This window comes from Piliocolobus tephrosceles, chromosome 19 (genome assembly GCF_002776525.5).
Source record: "Piliocolobus tephrosceles isolate RC106 chromosome 19, ASM277652v3, whole genome shotgun sequence".
Classification (NCBI taxonomy): Eukaryota; Metazoa; Chordata; class Mammalia; order Primates; family Cercopithecidae; genus Piliocolobus; species Piliocolobus tephrosceles.
In genome coordinates this window covers 64766890-64790440 of record NC_045452.1, presented here as the reverse complement: position 1 = coordinate 64790440, position 23551 = coordinate 64766890, and the positions used below count along the sequence as shown (strand labels likewise).

General features: G+C 37.2%; 1 protein-coding gene across 5 annotated transcripts in view; it reads left to right on the top strand.

Annotated features, from left to right (window-relative positions):
- LOC111552989 (canalicular multispecific organic anion transporter 1-like) overlaps positions 1-23551 on the top strand; it is a 91139-nt gene that overhangs the window by 53064 nt on the left and 14524 nt on the right. For all 5 annotated transcript variants that reach the window (XM_023227503.1, XM_023227502.1, XM_023227501.1 and 2 more), the window contains 3 exons: positions 13378-13438; positions 13977-14196; positions 21279-21433. In XM_023227503.1, the coding sequence (XP_023083271.1) occupies positions 13378-13438; positions 13977-14196; positions 21279-21433 (436 nt within the window). The remainder of the gene's footprint in view (positions 1-13377; positions 13439-13976; positions 14197-21278; positions 21434-23551) is intronic.

Below are 23551 nucleotides of genomic sequence, written 5' to 3'. Positions count from 1 at the left end.
AAGAAGAAGAAGAAGAAGAAGAAGAAGAAGAAGAAGAAGAAGAAGAAGAAGGAGAAAAAGAAGAAGAAGAAGAGGAGGAAGAAGAAGAGGGAGAAAGAAGGAAGGAGTAGAAAGGAGGGCAGGAAGGAAGAGGGGAGGGAGACAGAATAAAAAGGGTAAAACTTTGGTCCTGATTGGATTTTGTTATATTATGCTTTATTATTATTATTATTTTTTCGGTAAGTGACTAAAATGACTAATGTTGAAGCAAATTAATCTAATCGGTTATTTCCCCAATGTTTCTTCCCTCAGTTGCCTAAACAGAAAACCAAAAGATAATAGGAAATAATAGGAATAAACAGCTTATAGGTTGGGCGTGGTGGCTCACGTCTGTAATCCCAGCACTTTGGGAGGCTGAGGCAGGTGGATTACCTGAGGTCAGGAATTCAAGACCAACCTGACCAACATGGTGAAATCCTGTCTCTACTAAAATACAAAAATTAGCCAGGCATGGTGGCATGTGCCTGTAATCCAGGCTATTTGAGAGGCTGAGGTAGGAGAGTCGCTTGAATCTGGGAGACAATGAGCTGAGATCGTGCCACTGCACTCCAGCCTGGGTGACAGAATAAGATTCTGTCTCAAAAATAAAAAAGAGAGAGAGAGAGATTATAAAATAAGTGCCTAGATCTTGTAATTGCTAAAATTGAGCGTTGTGACAGATTAAAGGGAATCAAGCACTTTAGGATCCAAGAGCTCAGACACTGGCAGTTTTGACCTTGAATGAAAGAATGAGTCTTGAATTGGATATATCTAAAGATGTGTGGATGATGTACATGTTACAGGTTGGAGATTTGTGTGCATACCAAATTTAGCTGACTCAGTAGGTAAACTAATAATAAATCATTCCTCCTTGATCATAAGACCTTGGACTGCTTCTCTTTGTCTGTTATCTTAGTGTTTTTATACTGTCTCATGGCTTTAAATGCTTTCCATACACTAATATCTCCAAGTTAATCTCTCTAGTCTGAATCTCTTCTTGAACTCCAGGGTTGAACCGGCAACTGACCCTCTCAGCATCTCCCCTTTAATGTCTAAATGACATCTCCAATGTATATGTCCCACAAAGGATTCTAGATTTTCCTTCACCACACACAAACCTGTCCCACATACGATTTTTTTCTACCTTAGCTAATGGCAATGCTATTCTTCCAGTTGTTCAGTTTAAAAATATCTTGCAGCCATTTTGACCTTTCTTACTCTACATCCAATCTATAATCAAATCCCATTGGCTCGATCCTCAAAATATATCCAATAATTCAGAATTCACCCACCACTCATTACCTTCATAGCTGCCCCCTTTGTTCGATCATGATTATTTTTCACTTGCCATTATTTTAACTGCCCGCTTACAGGCCTTCCTGCTGCCATCTTACCCCATACAGACTATTTGCAAGATAGTATACAGAGACTTTCTTTTATAAACATAAGTCAGAGAATATTGGTTTTCTGCCTAAAACTTTCAAAACATTCACCTTTCAGAGAAAAATCTGATGTCATTACACTGACTTGTAAGGCCCTATAGGACCTGGACCTGTTTACCATTCTGATCTCAGAACCCTAGGAAGTTTACCCTTCATTACTCTGTCCAGCAACTCTGACCGTTTTCTGTTCCTGGGATAGCCAGGAATGCCCCTACTTCAAGGCCTTGCGTTTCTGATTCACTGCATGAAGTATACTTTGTTCAGATAACCATATGGCTTGCACATCCACCTTCTGTTGATGTTTGCTTAAATGTTGGCTCATCAATGAAGACTTGCTTAGCCACCCTATTTCATATCTCAACACTTCCTACTCCTTTCCCAGCTTTAGTTTGTCATACGTCTTATTAATTTCCATATAATTGGGAAATTTACTTGTTAATTTTTTATTTTGTCTTCCTCCTAACTCTGCATTATAAGGTTTTATAAGGGCAGGATTTTTTTGTTATTTGTTCCATTGCCATCAGCTAGAACACCAAATGGCACATACATAAGTATTTGTTGAATGGGTGGATAAATAACTAGAGACTGAAAGAACACTGAAAAGTTTTCTGATTCATCATTTCTTTTATTTTTTGGCCACTGAGACTTAATATCTTTCATTTAAATGAGTATAATTTTTAAAGAGTCTCCAAGAAAAGATAATCCAGAAGCACTGAAACATACTTTGAAATCCATTTGCTTTGGGGTATACATATCTCTGAATCCTAAAGAGCATATTTGCCCGTGTATAGTATCACTATGCACTCAGTAAATAGCTTAAGAAAAGCTTAACATGTAAAAATTAATAAATGTTTTTGTAAACTTAATCATTTCTTTTCTCCTACAGTAAGTCAATTTTCCTTATTTATAAGATCACTGTTAATATAATATCTAAATTGAACCTCTTGAAGTTTCTGTAAACCAATTTTGGGAAATCATTCCTTCTTTTCTCCCTAAAAAAAGAATTCCAGTCCCTGTAAATATTTGTTTACAAAATTGTTTTTTTAAAAAATTCTAAGTTGCATCAGCTCAGATAAAGAATACAGCAAACAATGGTGCTGCACGCCTATAGTTCCAACTACTCAGAGGCCAAACTGGGAGGATCCATTGAGCTCAGGAGTTTGAAACCAGCCTGGGCAACATAGCAAGACTCTTGCCTCAAAAAAAAAGGAAAGGGAGGAAGAGAAGAAAGGAGAAGAAAGAAACAGAGAGAGAGAGAGAGAAGGAAAGAAAAACAGAAAGAAAGAAAGAAAAGAAAGAAAGGAAGAAAGAAAGAAAGAAAGAAAGAGAAAAGAAAGAAGGAAAGAACGAGAAAGAAAAGAAAGAAGGAAGGAAAAGAAAAAAGGAAGGAAGGAAGGAAGAAAGAAGAAAAGAAAAAAGAAAAGAAAAGAAAAGAAAAGAAAGAAAAGAGAGAAAGAGAAAGTCAGTCCAGGGCAAGATGACCAGATGACTGAGCAGGAACAGCTCTGGTCTGCAGCTCCCAGCGAGACAAACGCAGAAGGGGGTGATTTCTGCATCTCCAACTGAGGTACCTGGCTCATCTCACTGGGACTGGTTAGACAGTGGATCCAGCCCACAGAGGGCACGCAGAAGCAGTGTAGGGCATTGCCTTACCTGGGAAGTGCAAGGGGTCTGGGAACTCCCTCCCCTAGCCAAGGGAAGCCATGAGGGACTGTGCCATGAGGAACGGTGCACTCCAGCCCAGATACTACGCTTTTCCCATGGTTTTCACAATCCACAGATGAGGAGATTCCCTCAGGTGCCTACACCATGAGGGCCCTGGGTTTTAAGCACAAACATGGGCAGTCATTTGGACAGACATCCAGTTAGCTGCAGGAGTTTTGTTTTATTTTATGTATGTATGTATGTATGTATGTATTTATTTTGTACACCAGTGGTGCCTGGAACACCAATGAAACAGAACTGTTCCCTTCCCTGGAAAGGGGGCTGAAGCCAGGAAGCTGAGTGGTCTTGCTCAGCAGATCCCACTTCCATGGAGCCCAGCAATCTAAGATCCACTGGCTTGAAACTCTCACTGCCAGCACAGTACTCTGAAGTTGACCTGGGATACTTGAGCTTGGTGGGAGGAGGAGCTTCTGCCATTACTGATGTTTGAGTAGGCGGTGTCCCCTCATAGTGTAAACAAAGCTGTGGAGAAGTTCAACTGGGAGGAACCCACCTCAGGGCTACAAAGTCACTGTAGCCAGACTGCCTCTCTATATTCCTCCTGTCTGAGCAAGACATCTCTGAAAGAAAGGCAGTAACCCCAGTCAGGGACTTATAGATAAAACTCCCATCTCCCTGGGACAGAGCACCTGGGGGAAGGGGCAGCTGTGAGTGCAGCTTCAGCAGACTTAAACGTTCCTGCCTGTCAGCTCTGAAGACCTCCCAGCACAGTGCTCAAGCTCTACTAAGGGACAGACTGCCTCCTCAAGTGGGTCCCTGACCCCCATGCCTCCTGACTGGGAGATACCTTCCAGCAGGAGTCGACAGACACCTCATATAGGAGAGCTCTGGCTGGCATCTGGCAGGTCCCCCTCTGGGACAAAGCTTCCAGAGAAAGGAGCAGGCAGCAGTCTTTGCTGTTCTGCAGCCTCTGCTGGTGATACCCAGTCAAACAGGGTCTGGAGTGGACCGCCAGCAAACTCCAGTGGACCTGCAGAAGAGGGGCCTGGCTGTTAGAAGGAAAGCTAACAAACAGAAAGCAATAACATCAACATCAACCAAAAGGATGTCCACACAAAAACTCCATCCAAAGGTCATTAGCATCAAAGATCAAATATAGATAAATCCATGAAGATGAGGATAAACCATCACAAAAAGGCTGAAACTTCCAAAAACCAGAATTCCTCTTCCCCTCCAAAGGATCACAACTCCTTGCCAGCAAGGGAACAAAACTGGATGGAAAATGAGTTTGAGGAATTGGCAGAAGTAGGCTTCAGAAGGTGGGTAAAATAATAAACTCCTCTGAGCTAAAGGAGCATGTTCTAACCCAGTGCAAGGAAGCTAAGAACCTTGATAAAAAGTTACAGGAACTGCTAACTAGAATAAACAGTTTAGAGAAAAACACAAATGACCTGATGGAGCTGAAAAACACTCCATGAAGCATATATAAGTATCAATAGCTGAATCCATCAAGCAGAAGAAAGGATATAAGAGCATGAAGATCAACTTAATGAAATAAAGCATGAAGACAAGATTAGAGAAAAAATAATGAAAATGAATGAACAAAGCCTCCAAGAAATATGAGACTATGTGAAAAGACCAAACCTATTTTTGTTTGGTTTACCTAAAAGTGATGAGGAGAATGGAACCAAGTTGGAAAACACACTTCAGGATATTATCCAAGAGAACTTCCCCAACCTAGCAGGACAGGCCAACATGCAAATTCATGAAATGCAGAGAATACCACAAAGATACTCCTCAAGAAGAGCAACACCAAGACACATAATCATCAGATTCACCAAGGGTGAAAGAAGGAAAAAACGTTAAGGGCAGTCAGAGAGAAAGTTCAGGTTACCCACAAAGGGAAGGCCATCAGACTACCAGCAGATCTCTCTGCAGAAACCCTACAATCCAGAAGAGAGTGGGGGCCAAAAATTCAACAATCTTAAAGAAAAGAATTTTCCACCCAGAATTTTATATCCAGCCAAACTAAGCTTCATAAGTGAAGGAGAAATAAAATCCTTTACAGACAAGCAAATGCTGAGGGATTTTGTCACCACCAGGCCTGCCTTACAAGAGCTCCTGAAGGAAGCACTAAATATTCAAAGGAAAAACTGGTACCAGCCACTGCAAAAACATACCAAAATGTAAAGCCCATAAACACTATAAAGAAATTGCATCATCTAATGTGTAAAATAATCGACTAGCATCATAATGACAGGATCAAATTCACACATAAAAATATTAACCTTAAATGTAAATGGGCTAAATGCCCCAATTAAAAGACACAGACAGGCAAACTGATTAAAGAGTCAAGACCCATTGGGGTGCTGTATTCAGGAGACTCATCTCATGTGCAAAGACACACACAGGCTCAAAATAAAGGGATGAAGGAATATTTACCAAGCAAATGGAAAGAAAAAAAAAAAAAGGAGGGGTTGTCATTCCTAGTCCCTGATAAAACAGACTTCAACAAATATCAAGATCAAAAAAGACAAAGAAGGACATTACATAATGGTAAAGGGATCAATGCAACAAGAAGAGCTAATTATCCTAAATATATATGCACCTAATACAGGAGCACCCAGATTCATAAGGTGCAAGTCAAGTTCTTAGAGACCTACAAAGAGACTTAGACTCCCACACAGTAATAGTGGGAGACTTTAACACCCCACTGTCAATATTAGACAGATCAATGAGACAGAAAATTAACAAGGATATTCAGGACTTTAGCTCAGCCCTGGACCAACTGGACCTATTAGACATCTATAGAACTCTCCACCCCAAATCAATAGAATATACATTCTTCTCAGCACCACATCACACTTCTTCTAAAACTGACCACATAATTGGAAGTAAAACACTCCTAAGCAAATGCAAAAGAATGGAAATCATAACAGTCTCTCAGACCACAATGCAATCAAATTAGAACTCAGGATTAAGAAACTCACTCAAAACAGCAGAACTACATGAAAACCGAAAAACCTGCTCCTGAATGACTACTGGGTAAATAGTGATATTAAGGCAGAAATAAATAAGTTCTTTGAAATCAATGAGAACAAAGACAAAACATACCAGAATCTCTGGGACACAGCTAAAGCAGTGTTTACAGGGAAATTTAGAGTGCTAAATGCCAAGAGGAGAAAGCGGGAAAGATCTAAAATCGCCACCCTGACATTATAACTAAAGGAACTGCAGAAGCAAGAACAAACAAATTCAAAAGCTGGCAGAAGACAAGAAATAAATAAGATCAGAGCAGAACTGAAGGAGATAGAGACACAAAAAGCCCTTCAAAAAAATCAGTGAATCCAGGAGCTGGTTTTTTGAAAAGATTAACAAAATAGATAGACCGCTAGCCAGACTAATAAAGAAGAAAAGAGAGAGGAATCAAATAGGTCCAATAAAAATTGATAAAGGTAATATCACGACTGATCCCACTGAAATACAAATTACCATCAGAGAATACTATAAACACTTCTATGCAAATAAACTAGAAAATCTAGAAGAAATGGATAAATTCCTGGACACATACACCCTCCCAAGACAAAACCAAGAAGAAGTCAAATCCCTGAATAGGCCAGTAACAAGTTCTGAAATTGAGGCAGTGATTAATAGCCTACCAACCAAAAAAAGCCCAGTACCAGACGGATTCACAGCCGAGCTCTACCAGAAGTACAAAGAGGAGTTGGCATCACTCCTTGTGAAACTATTCCAAACAATGGAAAAAGAGGGAATCCTCCCTACCTCATTTTATGAGGCCAGCATCATCTTGATACCAAAGTCTGGCAGAGACACAACAAAAAAGAAAATTTCAGGGCAATATCCCTGATGAACATAATGTGAAAACCCTCAATAAAATACTGGGAAACCAAATCCAGCAGCACATCAAAAAGCTTATCCACCATGATCAAGTTGGCTTCATCCCTGGGATGCAAGGCTGGTTCAATATACGCAAATTAATAAACATAATCCATCACATAAAGAGAAACAATGACAAAAACCACATGATTATCTCAATAGATGCAGAAAAGGCCTTCAATAAAATTCAACAGTCCTTCATGCTAAAAACACTCAATAAACTAGGTATTGATGGAACATATCTGAAAATAATAGGAGCTATTTATGACAAACTCACAGCCAATATACTGAAGGGGCAAAAGTTGAAATCTTTCCCTTTGAAAACTGGCACAAGACAAGGATGCCCTCTCTCACTACTCCTATTCAACATAGTATTGGAAGTTCTGGCCAGGGCAATCAGTCAAGAGAAAGAAATAAAGGGTATCAAATTGGAAGAGAGGAAGTCAAATTGTCTCTGTTTGCAGAAGACGTGACTGTGTATTTAGGAAACCCCATCGTCTCAGCCCCAAAACTCCTTAAGCTGATAAGCAACTTCAACAAAGTCTCGGGATACAAAATCAATGTGCACAAATCACAAGCATTCTTATACACTGATAATAGACAGAGAGCCAAATCATGAGTGAACTCCCGTTCACAATTGCTACAAAGTGAATAAAATACCTAGGAATACAACTTACAAGGGATGTGAAGGACCTCTTCAAGGAGAACTACAAACCATTGCTCAGGGAAATAAGAGAAGATACAAACAAATGGAAAAATATTCCATGCTCATGGATAGGAAGAATCAATATCATGAAAATGACCATACTGTCCAAGTAATTTATAGATTCAATGCTATCCCCATCAAGCTACCATTGACATTTTTCATAGAATTAGAAAAAACTACTTTAAATTTCACATGGAACCAAAAAAGAGCCCATATAGCCAAGACAGTCCTAAGCAAAAAGAACAAAGCTGGAGGCATCACGCTACCTGACTTCATACTACAAGGTCACAGTAACCAAAACAGCATAAAAAGACCATGGAGCAGAACAGAGTCCTCAGAAATAACACCACATGTCTACAACCATCTGATCTTTTACAAACCCGACAAAAACAAGCAATGGGGAAAGGATTCCCTATTTAAGAAATGGTGTTGAGAAAACTGGCTAGCCATATGCAGAAAGCTGAAACTGGACCCCTTCCTTACACCTTATACAAAAATTAACTCAGGTTGGATTAAAGACTTAAACATAAGACCTAAAACCATAAAACCCTAGAAGAAAACCTAGGCAATATCATTCAGGACATAGGCGTGGGCAAAGACTTCATGAGTAAAACACCAAAAGCAATGTCAACAAAAGCCAAAATTGACAAATGGAATCTAAGAAGAAGAAAGAATGAAAGAAAAAGAGAGAGAGAGAGAAAGAGAGAAAGAAAGAAAGAAAGAAAGAAAGAAAGAAAGAAAGAAAGAAAGAAAGAAAGAAAGAAAGAGAGAAAGAGAAAGAAAGAAAGAAAGAAAGAGAGAGAGAGAGAGAAAGGAAGGAAGGACGGAAGGAAGGAAGGAAGGAAGGAAGGAAGGAAGGAAGGAAGGAAGGAAGGAAGGAAGGAGGGAAGGAAGGAAGGAAGGAAGGAGGGAAGGAAGGAAGGAAGGAAGGAAGGAAGGAAGGAAGGAGGGAAGGAAAGGATGGAGGGAGGGAGGGAAGCGAGGAGGGAGGAAAGAATACTTTGGGAAGATCACCTCAGGTCCAATATGTCATATTTTTATCAACACAACCCAGAGTCAAGCCCAGTTTTTAAAGAATACACTAAATTTTTCAAATAAGAAACTTCAAACGACTAAATAAATTACATTTTATCTAATGTTTGAGAAGCCTATTATAATTTTTCAAATTAATTGGCTATACTAGTGTATTATTTTCTATTCTCCCTTTCATTTCTTATCTGCTTTACTGTTTGGTAAGATAATATTACATAGAGAGAGTTTTCCTGACTTTTCAATCTAAATTCCTATTTTTTTCGAATTCGCCAATCATTTCCAATTAGTGCAGAATTAAGATAGATTAAGGATTGGGGCCGGGCATGGTGGCTTATGCCTATAATCCCAATGCTTTGGGAGATCACTTGAGGTCAGGAGCTCTAGACTAGCCTGGCCTACATGGGGAAACCCCGTCTCTACTAAAAATACAAAAATTAGCCAAGTGTGGTGGCGTTTGCCTGTAGTCCCAGCTACTCTGGAGGCTGAAGCAGGAGAATCACTTGAATCTGGGAGGCAGAGGTTGCAGTTAGCCGAGACTGTGCCACTGCATTCCAGCCTGGGTGACAGAGTGAGACTCTGTCCACACACACACACACACACACACGCACACATGAGTAAGGATTGGAAGATACAAGCCGGCAGGAACTTTTCAACTAATAGAGGCTGTCTGTAATGGGATCTACTAAAATAGAATACAATAAGTCTTTCTCATGAAAAGGTTCGTGGGAAAACTATCTAGTTGCCTTCAGGAATATGTTGAAAAGGAGGGGTAGGGTGGTTGAACCAAATAATTTCTGAAAAATTTTCTCTCAAAGTTTAAGAATTAGAGTTAGTTTAATGACATTATTTTTCCAGCAGGACTAAAATATTTATTTCCAACTGTTTCCACATTTTTTTTCTAAATTTATATTATGCCTATTAATTACTTTCTTAAATCTCTATCACTGTCTTCCCTAAATAAAATAAACTGGAAATTTTATTTTACTACCTAGGCTGCCCCCTTTTGTCTTTCATGCGCAACACTGAATCACTTTTGTCTTCCCATATGTACTCTAAACTTTTTAATTTCGTGCTTAGCTCAGAGACAATGGTTTCAACATGTTGATTTTACATATTTTATATAAAATATGTAAATAGATATTGTGTGAATTTTCCTGAGAATTTCTCAAGGACAGAACAAGACTCATGTTTAAAATTTCTCTACCTCCCACAGAATGTTTCTGATTAATAGTTTCTCTCTTAAAAGACTCAAATAAAACCTGTTATTCACAACAAAGTGCCTAGAACCAAATGCAGGGTTTTTTTGTGTGTGAAAAAATGATGAATAACATTTTCGTTTGAAAATCAATGCCTTTCTATATAGTATCCAATAAATTATTGGTTTTTGTTAGTTATATCTAATTAGGAAGGCTTAATTCCCTTTTAACCGTTAGATTTCATAGCATTTTATGTCCAGCTACATTAAGAATTAATTTTTGGCTTGGTACCAATGCCAAATTTGCTTATCCAAACAGAAGCCAGGCCAACAGCTTGAAGGATGAAGACAATAATTAACCCAAATCATACACCAGGAGCTATTCCAATGAAAAGTGTCCATTAAATAGTGTGTCTTTCTCTGATGCTGAGGCTGATCCTGCAAAGGACATGCACTGCAACATCCCACAGAATGTTTCTGAATACTAGTGCCAGAGATAGGACCGGAAGAACTACTAGGCTGCCCAAATAAGGCGTTTCTTATTCTGGAAATTACAGTGGAAACCATGAAGAAACAGGGGTTTATCATAATCTGCTGAGAGGTGTGTACATCAGTTCAGCATTTCTAGAGCTCAGTTTAATAGGGGATGCATCAAATGACTTGTAATTGATCATGTCGCATGTTATTGTGTATGGGAATCTAGTACAAGAGGGAATAAAAGACCTATGAAAAGAATGCTTATTATAGCAATAAAGTAGAAAAAAAAACTGCAACCAGTATAAGCATTGACTTTGTTAAATAAATCATATCATGGTAAAATGATAAAATATTATGTTATATTATAAAATATAATGGTGTTATAGAAGCATATGTTTTTTATAAATCGAGTTACAAATGTGTAATTTTCTTAAAAAGTATGAACTGGTTATAGAGCAATATTATCAATATTAATATTCACAATCATTAATAATTATAATATTGATATATATCAATATAAGAACAATAGTAATATAAGATATATCTATTACATACATTATATAATATAACACAATATAATATAAGAGCAACATTAACAAAATTATCATACCACACACAAATAGAGGCAAGACTACTGAAATATTCACAAGCGTGTTAGCACAGATTGTCTCTGAAATGTAGGATTGTAAATCTTTTCTTCTGCTTCTTTTCCTCTTCTCCCTCTATCTTTTATCCTTTTCTTCCTCCTTCGCCTCCTCCTCCCTACTTCTCATTTTTCTTCTTGCTGCTTGTTATTTTCTAAATATTTATCCAATAATATGATTCCAGAAATATTTAGAAGATGAAATTGACAAATACTTGGTGAATAGATGGAAATGTCCTATGATCAAGACAGAGAAAGTGTTGTGACTCCTTGTAAAGCCAGAGAAAACATTAGGGGAGATAGGAAAATAACTGGCTCAGTTAAGGTTGTATATGATAGAAACAAGCAAAGAAATAAAGTAGATGTCAAGAAAGCATTTGACATATGGATCTGGAGCTCAGGGAAAAGCTGTGGACTGGAGATACCAATTTGAAAGTCATCCACAAAGAAGCAGGTTATTGAAACTATGTGGGTGGATGAGATTGCTCAGGATAGTGTGAAGCATACAAAGGAAATAATTCCTAGAACTGAGCCCAAAGAAACATAAACATTAGAGGGAAGACAGAGAAAGGAACCTAAAGAGAAACTAACGGAGGGCCAGAAAGGTGGAAAGAAATATGAAAGTACAGTGGTGAAAGGAAGTGAAGGAGGAACCTTTTAAACAAGTGAGTGATGAACAATATTAAACATGATGAAGAATTAAGTGAAATAACTTTCAAAGTGTGTAATAGACTCAGCAATAAGTAGTTTACCAGCACTCTTGATGGAAACAATTTCAACCAGGTGCCAAAAAGTTTAAGGAGGAAAACGTGTGGTTTGACAGAAAAATATTTGGCTATAAAAGGACAGCAAAAAGTAGGCTGGTAACTGAATAAGGATAATAACTGTTGTTATTGTTGCTTTGTGATGGTTTTAAAATGAGAAGAATGTGTTGTTCTCTGTCAGCTAACGAGGAGGAGTTGGTAGAAAGCAAGAAAGTGAAGATTAGAAAAGAGAACAACTCAGTGTTTTTCAGACTTGCCTTAAGATAAGATCCCTTTCTATCATTTGTTTAAAAGATAGATTATAGAGGAGAAATCTTATAACCTGTATTTTTAACTATCTGTGTTTGTTACAGGAGAGAATTGGGAAAGGCTGGGTGGAATGTGGTAAATGTAAAGGTTTAGTGACTGACTTCCTTGTCTTCTGTTTTCTCCATGAAATGGGATGTGAGTCCCCTTCTGAGAGTCATGCAAGGATTTCTAGGCACTATTAAGAACCCAGGTAGAAAGCAGATGTTAAGTTACGGTAGAACCAGTTTACAGGGTTGCATGATTTTTTGAATCAGCACTCCACAGAAGTCGATGTGACCAGGATTGATATGCAAGTGCTAAGAGAAAGGTTAGAACTCACCTTTTCTTCATGGAAGAAAAGCAGGGAATGCGGGTTCAAAAATATTACCAAAGTTTGCATGAAATGATAATCACGGAGAATGCAGGGAAAAGGGAGAGAATACAGGTTTGCCTGGGACTAAGGAATTCCCTAGAAGTTGGATAGTCAATGCTAAAACCAGGTAAATCCCAGGTAAAGCAGGATCATTGATTATCTAAGAGAGCAAAGATTATAGAAGGCTAGATTTGGGAATCTAAGTAAAATAAAAACCAAATGTAGTGAGAATAACTGAATTGAAAACTTATAAATAGAAGAGGTTATGATCAGAGATTGAAATACTTACAGTTGGGTTTTCAGAGATGGGTTAGTCCTAAGTAATAAGATCCATGGTTTAAGGTCATGAAAGTTGATGCAAAAGTGGGGTACACATGCAGGACATGGAGCTATGAAGATCATGAAGCTGGAAAAGAGACTGAGTTTAATACAGCTTTTCATGTAATCTGTGACATTACCCAGGGTGGTGGCAGAACAAAATGAGAAGAGTAACCCTGATGTTAGTTCATCTTCTGAGATACCAAGAAGTGAGTAGATGCCAGAGTAGGCTAGGATGAGAAGGGATAGAGTATGGTACAGCCAGATGGCTTTAATTTAAATGCTCTAAAGACTTGATTCAAGTTTAAGGGATAATTATTTAGAAGAAGCAGTTAAAAATAGACCACATGTGCTGGCCCTAAATTATGTGGGTTATGGTAGAATGAACAGTCTCCCTTTGGTAAGACCAAAGAGATGCAAAGTTATTATCGGGGAAAACCAAGTTGCTGTTAGGGTAGGGAGTAGAGAAAGATGCAACAAAATGGTTAAAGATGTATATATTTTTTTACATTAGTTTCATCTAAAACCTAAAAAGCAAAACATTGTCTTGCTTTATCAGGCCCTCATTGGATCAAGGAAAACAGTTCTCAATGAAAAAAGAAAAGATCCCTGTTGGTGGGGTAAGCACCAGAAGAACTAATGTTATTTGTTATTAACCACCTAAACATAAAAGTTTACTTTGCATTATTGATAAACACTATAGATTTCTCATTTAATTTGAGGATAATTGCTATATAATAGCTTGAGGAAGTTGAATGAAATGGAATTGTTGGTGATTGGTTAGGATTACATGTTATTTAGTTATGTGTGTTCTTTTTTACTAATGATAGCAACTAACATTAATTGAGCTGTTAAGGGTTCAGTACTATGCTTGACACTCTACATATACTTATAAGGTGATTACTGTTATTCTAATTAACAGGTGATTCATCTGAGGATTACAGGTGTTTGTGACTTGATCAAGATCACAAAGCTTAGGAAACATCAGAATAGGGTTTAAATCGAGGAGTGACTTTAAAGTACATCTTTGAAATCCTATATCATACTATGTATTTAATTGATGTTAAAGAAACTATCAGTAAGGGAACTTATTCAGACATGGCATGTCATGTTCCTGTATCTCTTGGTAATCTAATTTTATATCAATTTTGCCTTTAGGTGAAGTTCTCCATCATTCTGCAGTATCTCCAAGCCTTTGGCTGGCTCTGGGTGTGGCTGACTGTGGTCACTTACTTATGGCAGAATTTGGTGGGCATTGGACAGAATCTATGGCTTAGTGCATGGGCAAAAGAAGCAAAAAACATGAATGACTTCACAGAATGGAAGCAAATAAGAAGCAATAAACTTAATATCTATGGATTATTGGGATTAATAAAAGGTAAAAGAAAATGTATAGCTGCTTCTCTTTTCTTTTTCTGACCTAATTGATTTAAATACAAACATGGCACCATGTTATTTCAAATAAAATCTGGGCCACAATTTTCAAATATTTGGGGATAACTCAAATGCATATGTTTCCAATTTACCATATTTGAGAGAATAACCCAAAACTTATGGTGTCATCTACATGGCTCACATTAAATATTATATATAGTTACTTAATCTTGAAAATAACTATTTAAAAAGGTGCTGTTGTCCTCATTTTACAGCTGAGGAAACTGAGGCTTTTATGTAAAGTCATGAAATGGCCACACTGTGTATATGTGAAGATTGTGAGTGATGTGAAGATAAACAGGTGTCTGTTAAGGGGTTTAAAGCCTACTGAGCCTAGGTCAGGTGTACAATCAAACTACATGATCAGCATTAAGCACTGTAAAGGTAGTGAAGGAAAATGCTGTGAGAATTCAAACCAAGAGGAGGCTGTATTGGGTTGACATATTAATGTGATTTCTAAGGAGTACTTGGCAATTGAGGGGAGACTAAAAGGATGAATAGAAGTTTATCAGCTTGAGATCACAGAGAAGGAGAGAGAGTCATAGAGGCATATAGGAAGGTGTGAGTAAAGGCAGGGATGTGGAGGTAAGAAGAGATTTGGCAAGAGTGAGGGTGCCAGTTTGAGTGATCTTCAGGTTATTGGCAGAGAAAAGTAGGGGAGCTAAAGATGAGAAGGAAGATTGGAGATATGTCAGAGATGATCACTAGGAAGACAAGTGGAGAATTTTGGAAAGTTGATGAAGGAAGTGACATAGTTGGATTTGTATTTCAAAGAATAAATTAGCAGTGATAATAAAAAAGATAGGTTTTTATTAGAGGGACTAAAGTCAGAGAGACTAGAATGAAGCAGGGGTTGGTAGGAAAAGAATAATCAAGTGTATTTGGAAGTGCAGATGAAAGGTAGTCTAGTATAGAAAGATCTCTTATCTGATCCATGACTGTGTCACCCAAAATAACCAATAGGTAAGAAGCAGAAGAGAATTGAATAAATAATGAATGAATGAATGAATGGTCAGAAAGCTACAATGAGATTGGATAAAAGGGGTGGATAGGAAAGACATTACAGTGAAAAACCTAAGAACTGTCCATTTGAGGGTAAGTCAAGAGAGGGCATTCATTAGCCAATCATGCTTTCAAGGTTTAGGTTGGGTAACTGGGAGAGCAATGAGGACAAAAATAAGGAAAACGGGAAACCAGAAAAAAAAAAAAAAAAAAGGAAACCACTAATTAAACCAGAGCCTTAATTAGCGAAGGAGAGAAATCCAATGAGTTCATTGTTGGACACATTTAATGGGAAGTGTTGATGAATGTTTCCATTTTTTTCTCCAATTGGCAGACTAAAAATGCACATCTGTAAGTTTGGAAATTAGGTTTCTTTATCTGTAAAATGAGGGGCTTAAACTAGATGATTTCTACATTTCTGTCAGATTCTAACATTCTAGAGCTCTTAGTTCTACACAGGCTTGTAATTATTCTGTAGAGATAATCAATGAACCCACAGGAGTAGATATGATCACCATGAATGAGGAATAAGAGCCATGAGGGTGAATGACAGATTCTTGAGGAGTGTCCACATAGAGCTGATTAGTGGACTAACTTAACAGAAACTGAACAGAGGTAAGTTCCTGATCAGATGATCAGAGGGACAGAAGGAGATAGAACAGACACCATGATGTGAATGCTTGCTCCATGTCTGGAAACACAGGTATGTTTCCATTGTTGAAGTTGAAACAAAAGAAAATGCCTGTATTTGACTTTTTCTGACCCATAAAAGTGGCAATTTCATATGGTTTAAGCTAATGCAGTAGTTTATTTAGCATGTATCCTAAGGAGGGAGTTCTTACACTCTTTACTTAAACTTTGTTACTTATAGTTTCAGTTTTACCACTTGTATAGATATTGTTTCCTTGATTGCATCACGTATGTGTAGTGCATACCTCAAGAGTGTAACAAATGTTAACTATTATTTAACAATAGAAAAGATAAGTAATTATGACAAAGCCCTATGACTGGTAAGTTTTGGAGCCAGATTTGAATCCATGTCCAGCTTACTCCCAAGCCAATGTTCTTAAAAACTAAATTAGCATTTAGATGGACAGTAATGAGATATTCTACAAACACCAGGTTCTATTTCAATAAGTTTGGGAAACTGAGAACTATGTTCCTCCATGAATCTGAAATCTTTTTTCTTTCCTTCATTAAAGGTTTTAAGATAGTCTACAGTAAAATGACTTGTTTAATTCTGTTTAACACAATGTTCCTCAAATTTATTTGACCATGATTTTTTTTTCCTTGTGTTGCTCATCAATATCTTGGAGCAACTTGTGTTCCACAGAATATACTTTGAGAAATTCCGAAGTATGAGAATGGCCTTCCAAGAAACAGAAAAGTATGATGTAACAAAAGCAAAAAAAAAAAAAAAAAAAAAAAAAAAAAATAGTATTTGAAGTAAATTCTCAGTCGTTCTGAAATGTTACATGTCTATTAAAAACAAAGAAAATTAAGAAATAATTCCTGATTATAGTCAAGGAAACATCATCAAGAGAGAAATGGAAAAAGAATATAGATTGTAGGTGATTAAACAATTGTTTGGAAAACTCAAAAGTATGGTATAACTAAAGGGAAGTTTTTTTTAGACATAATTTCTTGTGTTTGTATCAAGAGAAATAGGCACCTAGAGAGAGACTGGTAATAATTCAAATAAGAAAACAATAGAGTCATCTATGTGGAAGTTGTTACATCTTTATATTCATATCCATATAGGAAAACAGAGAGAGATGCATGATATTGGTAATGGAAAAGTCAGATAAAACAAAAACTATGAAACTTAGAACCTTGCTTCTCTTTTCTCCTCTCTTATTTTTACTTTCTGGCCATAGTACTGCTTGTAACTGTCTCCATTGAAAAATAAGCAGATATTGTGAGACAGATTTATGTTTGTTCTGTCATTTTGTTAACAACATTCACTGGGAAAAGAGATGTTAATAACGAAAATGAGATATAAGAATTATCTAGAGTATGAAAGAACAGGACTTTACAATTTCTTTGCTTTTGAATCAGTGAGAGTCAGATTGACTTGCAGTTTGCAACTCAATGAGGAAGAAATAGCTGTAAAGGTCTCAAATTACAGCAAGAGAAACATCCATATATACATGAATCTCTGTATCTCTGCATGTCACATATACATATGAAGGCTAAATTCACACCAATTCAGTGAAATTATGTTACAGCTTTAGAGTAGATGTAATAACCTTTGAAGAACATTTTAAGTGAGTAAATAGCTTTTCTATAACATATAAAGTATGCAATTTTAGTGTCCATAATATTATTTATGTAAAATCTTCATTTTAATTAACTGTCAGTAAATATAGAAAGATTTTATAACCAAAGCAACAGATTATGAACAGTTTTATCATAAAAGTTTTTTTCCTGATTGGCTTTTGTTTAGAGTGGTCTGCAGTTGTTAGAATATAAATCTTCTCTGATGTATCGCTTCTTCACATTTTTTACATTTAAAAAATTTTTAATTTTTAAGGCTTATTAAGTGCAACTGCAAATTAACGTTTTCATAAGTAAGGTGAGCCTAGAAATAAAAATGTATAATTTCTGGGTTTTTTTTTTTTTGGCAGAACTCAGCTCTCTTATGGAATCTGATTTAATTGACAGCAGGCTGTATTCACTGACATCATCATAGCTCATTTTTTTTTTTATTTTTTGGAACTTTAAAGCATAAACAGAACTTTCACATGTTAATACTAGAGGCCCACTATGAATAATATAGAAGGCTAGCATTCAAACAAAACTGAAGAACTGAAGCTGAAAATGCTACATCCATATTTTATGACAATAATAAAGATCTTACCTCATTTTTTTAAAAAATAAATTGCCCTGAATAGTTTTTTCCCTGAGTCTCAGCGATTTGCTTCAAATTTCTAGGATACTTGGCACATCTCTAATGTATTGTGTTTTATGTCTCACTATTGGGAACTTCCTTTCTCCGATCCAATGTGTAAAATATAGGCACCTTATTTTCAAAGTGTGATGATTAAGGAGCACACTGCTGCTTCCAGTTTAAGAGGGCTAAGTGGTTCATTTACTTTCCTTACCTTCCTAAATTCCACTGAAAGGACAGTGAATAAATATAAAAGGAAAGGTGTCAGGAGACTTCAGAGTAATACATTTCTACATACGGGAATATACCGATAGAAAATGAAGGGTAGAAGAAAACCGGTAGCCAGGAACAGATACTGGAGAAGTTGGAATAGAAGAGGGAGATGTTCAGTTGAGCCATGGAAAAACACTGAACTTATGTTCACAGGTACAGAGAGAAGAATTGAGTTTCATGGAAGTAATCAATGTAATTCATTAGAACATTGTTCCGATGGCTCATCAGCCTCTTTTAGAAAAACACTGCCACCACCACCAATGTATACAGCCACTGTGATAGAAACAGTCAATGAAAACTAGAAAGCTGATGTTTAAAGAGGAAATGAGGATTTCTAGCATGTGTGACGTACCTAGGAGAAAGCCTCCTTATTGTGGCTTTTGGAGAAGGCTCAGCCAACATGCCCTGCATCCCAGTATGAAGGCTTTCAGGGTCGTACCTTCCCACTTAAACAGAACTTGAAGCAGACTCTTCCACTCAGGGGAGAGAAATATTGGGGGAAATTAATGTATGCAACGGCAGAAGAAAGCCACATCAGGTACCTATATTAATTAACCATGTCTTTGTTTCGTATTTTTAAACTGATAATGTCCATCCAGGGCATACATTTCACTCAAACCAACAGCATAAATAAAAGTCAACAAACACAGCAGTCAGGCTCAGAAGTAAAACAATAATATTTGGAATACAATCAGACTTTGAAAATGTCTAATTACTGCTTTCAGAGATTCAAAATATTGTATCCATAAAGTAAATGTGGAATGTGCTAAACTAAGTTCAGCCTGAGGACAAGAAAGCTCTTGAAAAATTTAAAGAATTTTAAAAGGTTGTACAAATATAAGGTAATTTGGAAGAAATTATCCCAAATGTACAACGTTATAAACAGAGATGGAAAATGATAGATAACAAAAAATTACAGGTACAGTTCAAGAAGTTTAACAAGGATATAGAAAGAGCTTCAGTAAATGGGGGGAAAATACTAAGTACATAATATTTTTAAAAAATACTTCCTGGCCGGGCGTGGTGTCTCAAGCCTGTAATCCCAGCACTTTGGGAGGCCGAGGTGGGTGGATCACGATGTCAGGAGATCGAGACCATCCGGGCTAACACGGTGAAACCCCGTCTCTACTAAACAAAATACAAAAATTAGCCGGGCATGGTGACTCAGGCCTGTAGTCCCAGCTACTCGGGAGGCTGAGGCAGGAGAATGGCGGGAATCCGGGAGGCGGAGCTTGCAGTGCCGAGATCGCGCCACTGCACTCCAGCCTGGGCGACAGAGCGAGACTCACTCTCAAAAAAATAAAAGGTAAATAATAATAATAATTAAAACAAAACAAAACAAAACAAAACTTCCCACACTGAAGAATAGATATGCCTGTTCCAGCAACCATTCTAGTTTAGAGCAGGAAGACCGAGAGTCCCAAGGGAGCAGTTTATGTTGCAGAGGGCAGGTGCTCAACACGATTAAAGAAACAGTAGGATATTTGATGAGTTCGAGTGTATTCAGAAGAGACTTTTAGCTATTGAAATGTTTGAGAATAAATTAGCCCTAGTTACACAGAAAATTAAGCATACGGAAAAATAGTGACACCAGCTACATATTTGGTGACCTTCATGAGCAATATGTATTTATTGAATATTTGAGAAAAAATGGGTAATCTATTGGAAGGGAAATAGGGAAGTATGGGAGGAATGGAGGAAAATAATAGAAAACACTTAAGACTGAGAAAGCTAATAGCCATTTGAGATATTATTTAAAAATATAAGGAAATTAGCTAAAAGAATGAAGGTGGTGAGAAGCAACTAGTTTTGTTTTGTTTTAAACATGATACCTGCAAAGGAACAAGGCAATGGAGCAGCTGCGTGTCTGTTAAGACTCAAGAGTAAACCGGCTTAAGTAACATGGAAGTGTATTGACACCCAAAGGTAAAATGCCCAGGCATAGATTTTTAAACCCACTTGATCCAGAGGCTCAAATAAAGTGTTCACAACTCTCTTAATTTTGCAGATCTACTTATTTTTTTTCCTGGTTAGTTTTGTTCCCAGGCTTCACATATTGATGGAAATGTATCTTTCAAAGAACTTTCTTGTTTCTATGTGTGCTAATAATTGTTTTTCAGCTTCTTCCACTAAAGCTACAAGTTTATCTGATAAGTAGCTAATGCAAGAACAACTCTCCCATCAACCACATCTTAGGAACTTAACACACCAAAAGAATTGTATCCCTCACTCATTTTATGTGTCCACTGTGGGTCAGGAAAGGGATTCTGCTTACCCTAGAGACTCCAGCTGAGGAAACGAGCCAGGCTCCATTTTAAATGCTGGCGGGCACTGTGCAAAGGGAATAGGACTGACACCAGCAATTAAATGTTCTGACTCTTATAATTCGTGGCTCACAACTATTCATTTGGGTCTATCAACCAAAAGGGGGCCAGAAAGTTCAACTCTACCATGTACCAAGAAGCTGGGAGAATGGAAATATTTGGCTACAAGCACTGGTAACTAACGTATTGTCCCACAGAACATCCTAAAAGTAATAGGTTGCTAAATTTCTGTTGCTAAATTAGATCGACCTTTTATCTTCTGTACATTTCTGTGTGGAACCTATGACCACAAGTGGGAGTGTTCTGCTGTATCAGCATGGCAAAACATCAGAAATGTTTATGTATTTCACATACATCATATATTATGTTTATATTTGTTTTAGTCTACAGTTACACATTTTAGGTGTAATATTTGGGTTTTCAGTTAAAATAAATATAAATATTTTTATAATTAATCTTTTTACAGCAATCTTTTGAAAGTTAAAGCACAAATTTCCTTATATTGTTAATATAACTGTGATAACTGTGTGTGTTTAGGTCTCTTTGTCTGCTCTGGAGCCTACATAATCACTAGAGGATCCCTGGCTGCCTCTCGAACCATGTATGTTCAACTGTTGAATAATGTACTGCACCTCCCCATCCAGTTTTTTGAAACAAATTCCACAGGCCAGATCATCAGTCGTTTCACCAAGGTAAGGAAAGACACACCTTAAGTAGCATACATAAAAGTGACCCATATTTAGTACCTTATTTTCTCACTTGTACAAAATATTGTGTGTTTTATATAGATTTCACTGTTAAATATATTTCTAAGCCTTAGGACATACATAACTGATGTACAACAGAGTCACATTTTGTACATATGATTAAAATAACACTTGAAAAATTACTTAAAGAATCCAAGAAACACATGTGCTTTGAGATCTACCACTCTAATTCTTACACACATCAAGTTTGAGAATCACTGCTTTAGGCTAAGAAGGGAAAGAAAATGTAAGTCGGCCAGGCATGGTGGCTCAGGCCTGTAATCCCAGCACTTTGGGAGGCTGAGGCGGGCCGTTCACCTGAGGTTGGAAGTTCGAGACCAGCCTGACCAACATGGAGAAACCCTGTCTCTACTAAAAATACAAAATTAACTGGGAATGGTGGCACATGCCTGTAATCCCAGTCACTCAGGAGGCTGAGGCAGGAGAATCGCTTGAACCCAGGAGGCAGAGGTTGTGGTGAGCCGAGATTGCACGATTGCACTCTAGCCTGGGCAACAAGAGCGAAACTCCATCTCAAAAAAATAATAACAGTGAAAAAATAAAAAGTAAAATTAAAAAAAAAAAGAAAGAAAATGTAAGTCAATGTGGAGATATCCAGACTTTGAAAATACCCTGCCTTTAAGAAAACATAACATCACTTATGGTGAATGGGGAATGAGTTGAGATTTTCAGAGCGTCTCTGTTTATCTGTAGGAGTTTTCTCATTGTGTCTACCATAAAATGCTTCTAATAGAACTGTCCAATAAAGATAAAATGCAAGCCACGTATGTGATTTTAAATTTCCTGGTAGCTATAATAAAGAAGTAAAATAAAACACAATAGCAATTAATTGTGATAATACATTTTATTTAACACAGTATATCCAAAACATAATTCCCAACTGTAATTAACATAAAATTATTGATTAAACTTTACACTTTTTTTACAAGGTATGTTAAATCTGGTTTTTATCACGTGCTTATAGCATATCTCAATTTGCAATGCCACATTCCCAGTGTTCAGTAGTCACATACTGCTAATGGTCCCTACATTAAGATGCGCAGGTCCATAACCTCAAAGTGCATTAACACATTACTATGTATATGTAAAAACATGGGGGGTGTATAAACGGAAGTGAAGATAAAACGTGAAAACATAAATGAAAGTACCTAACATCATAAATTTCTAATGGAATGCTAAATCTTGCTTAATCATACCAAGGAACATACTGTTGTTTGAAAAATTATAGAAGAGTTTGATGACCACCATTCTGTTTCTCCTAGAGGACATTTATGACTACAACCCTACTGATTTATCATTATTTTCATGTAGCAAAATTTCAAATGATTGAGTCTTAAACAGATGAGAGTATGGGCAGGTAAATTCAAAATGGGAAATTCCATGTGAATATGATATTTTTAGACTGTTTGGTATATGAAATAACCAGGGAACTCCCAAAAGAGGGTAAGATTAACAAAATTTCATCTCCGCTTTTTATATTAGTTCATCTATTCAAGGTTCAGTGTCTTAGTATTCCCTGGAATCTCTCAGGTCACACCTTGTGCCGCAAACAGATTAAGTTATATGCAACAAAGTGTAAAACAGGCTGGGCGCAGTGGCTTATGCCTGTAATCCCAACACTTTGGGAGGCTGAGTCAGGTGGATCACCTGAGGTCAGGAGTTCGAGACCAGCCTGGCCAACATGACGAAACCACATCTCTACTAAAAATATAAAAACTAGCTGGGCATGGTGGTCATGCCTGAAATCCTAGCTACATGGGAGACTGAGGCATGAGAATTGCTTGAACCTGGGAGGCAGAGGTTTGCAGTGAGCCGAGATCGCACCACTGTACTCCAGCTTGGGTGACACAGTGAGACTTCGTCTCACGAAAAAAAAAAAAAAAGAGTAAATCAATGCATGACCTTGCCATTGTCCTTCTGTAATTCCTATTGGCCACTCTGTCTTTCAGTTCATAATTTTATAAATGAGGATTATTTTGTTTTCCTGCTTATTCTGATATCAGTAGGATCCAGTTATCCAGGAAGGCCACTGAATATATTTGT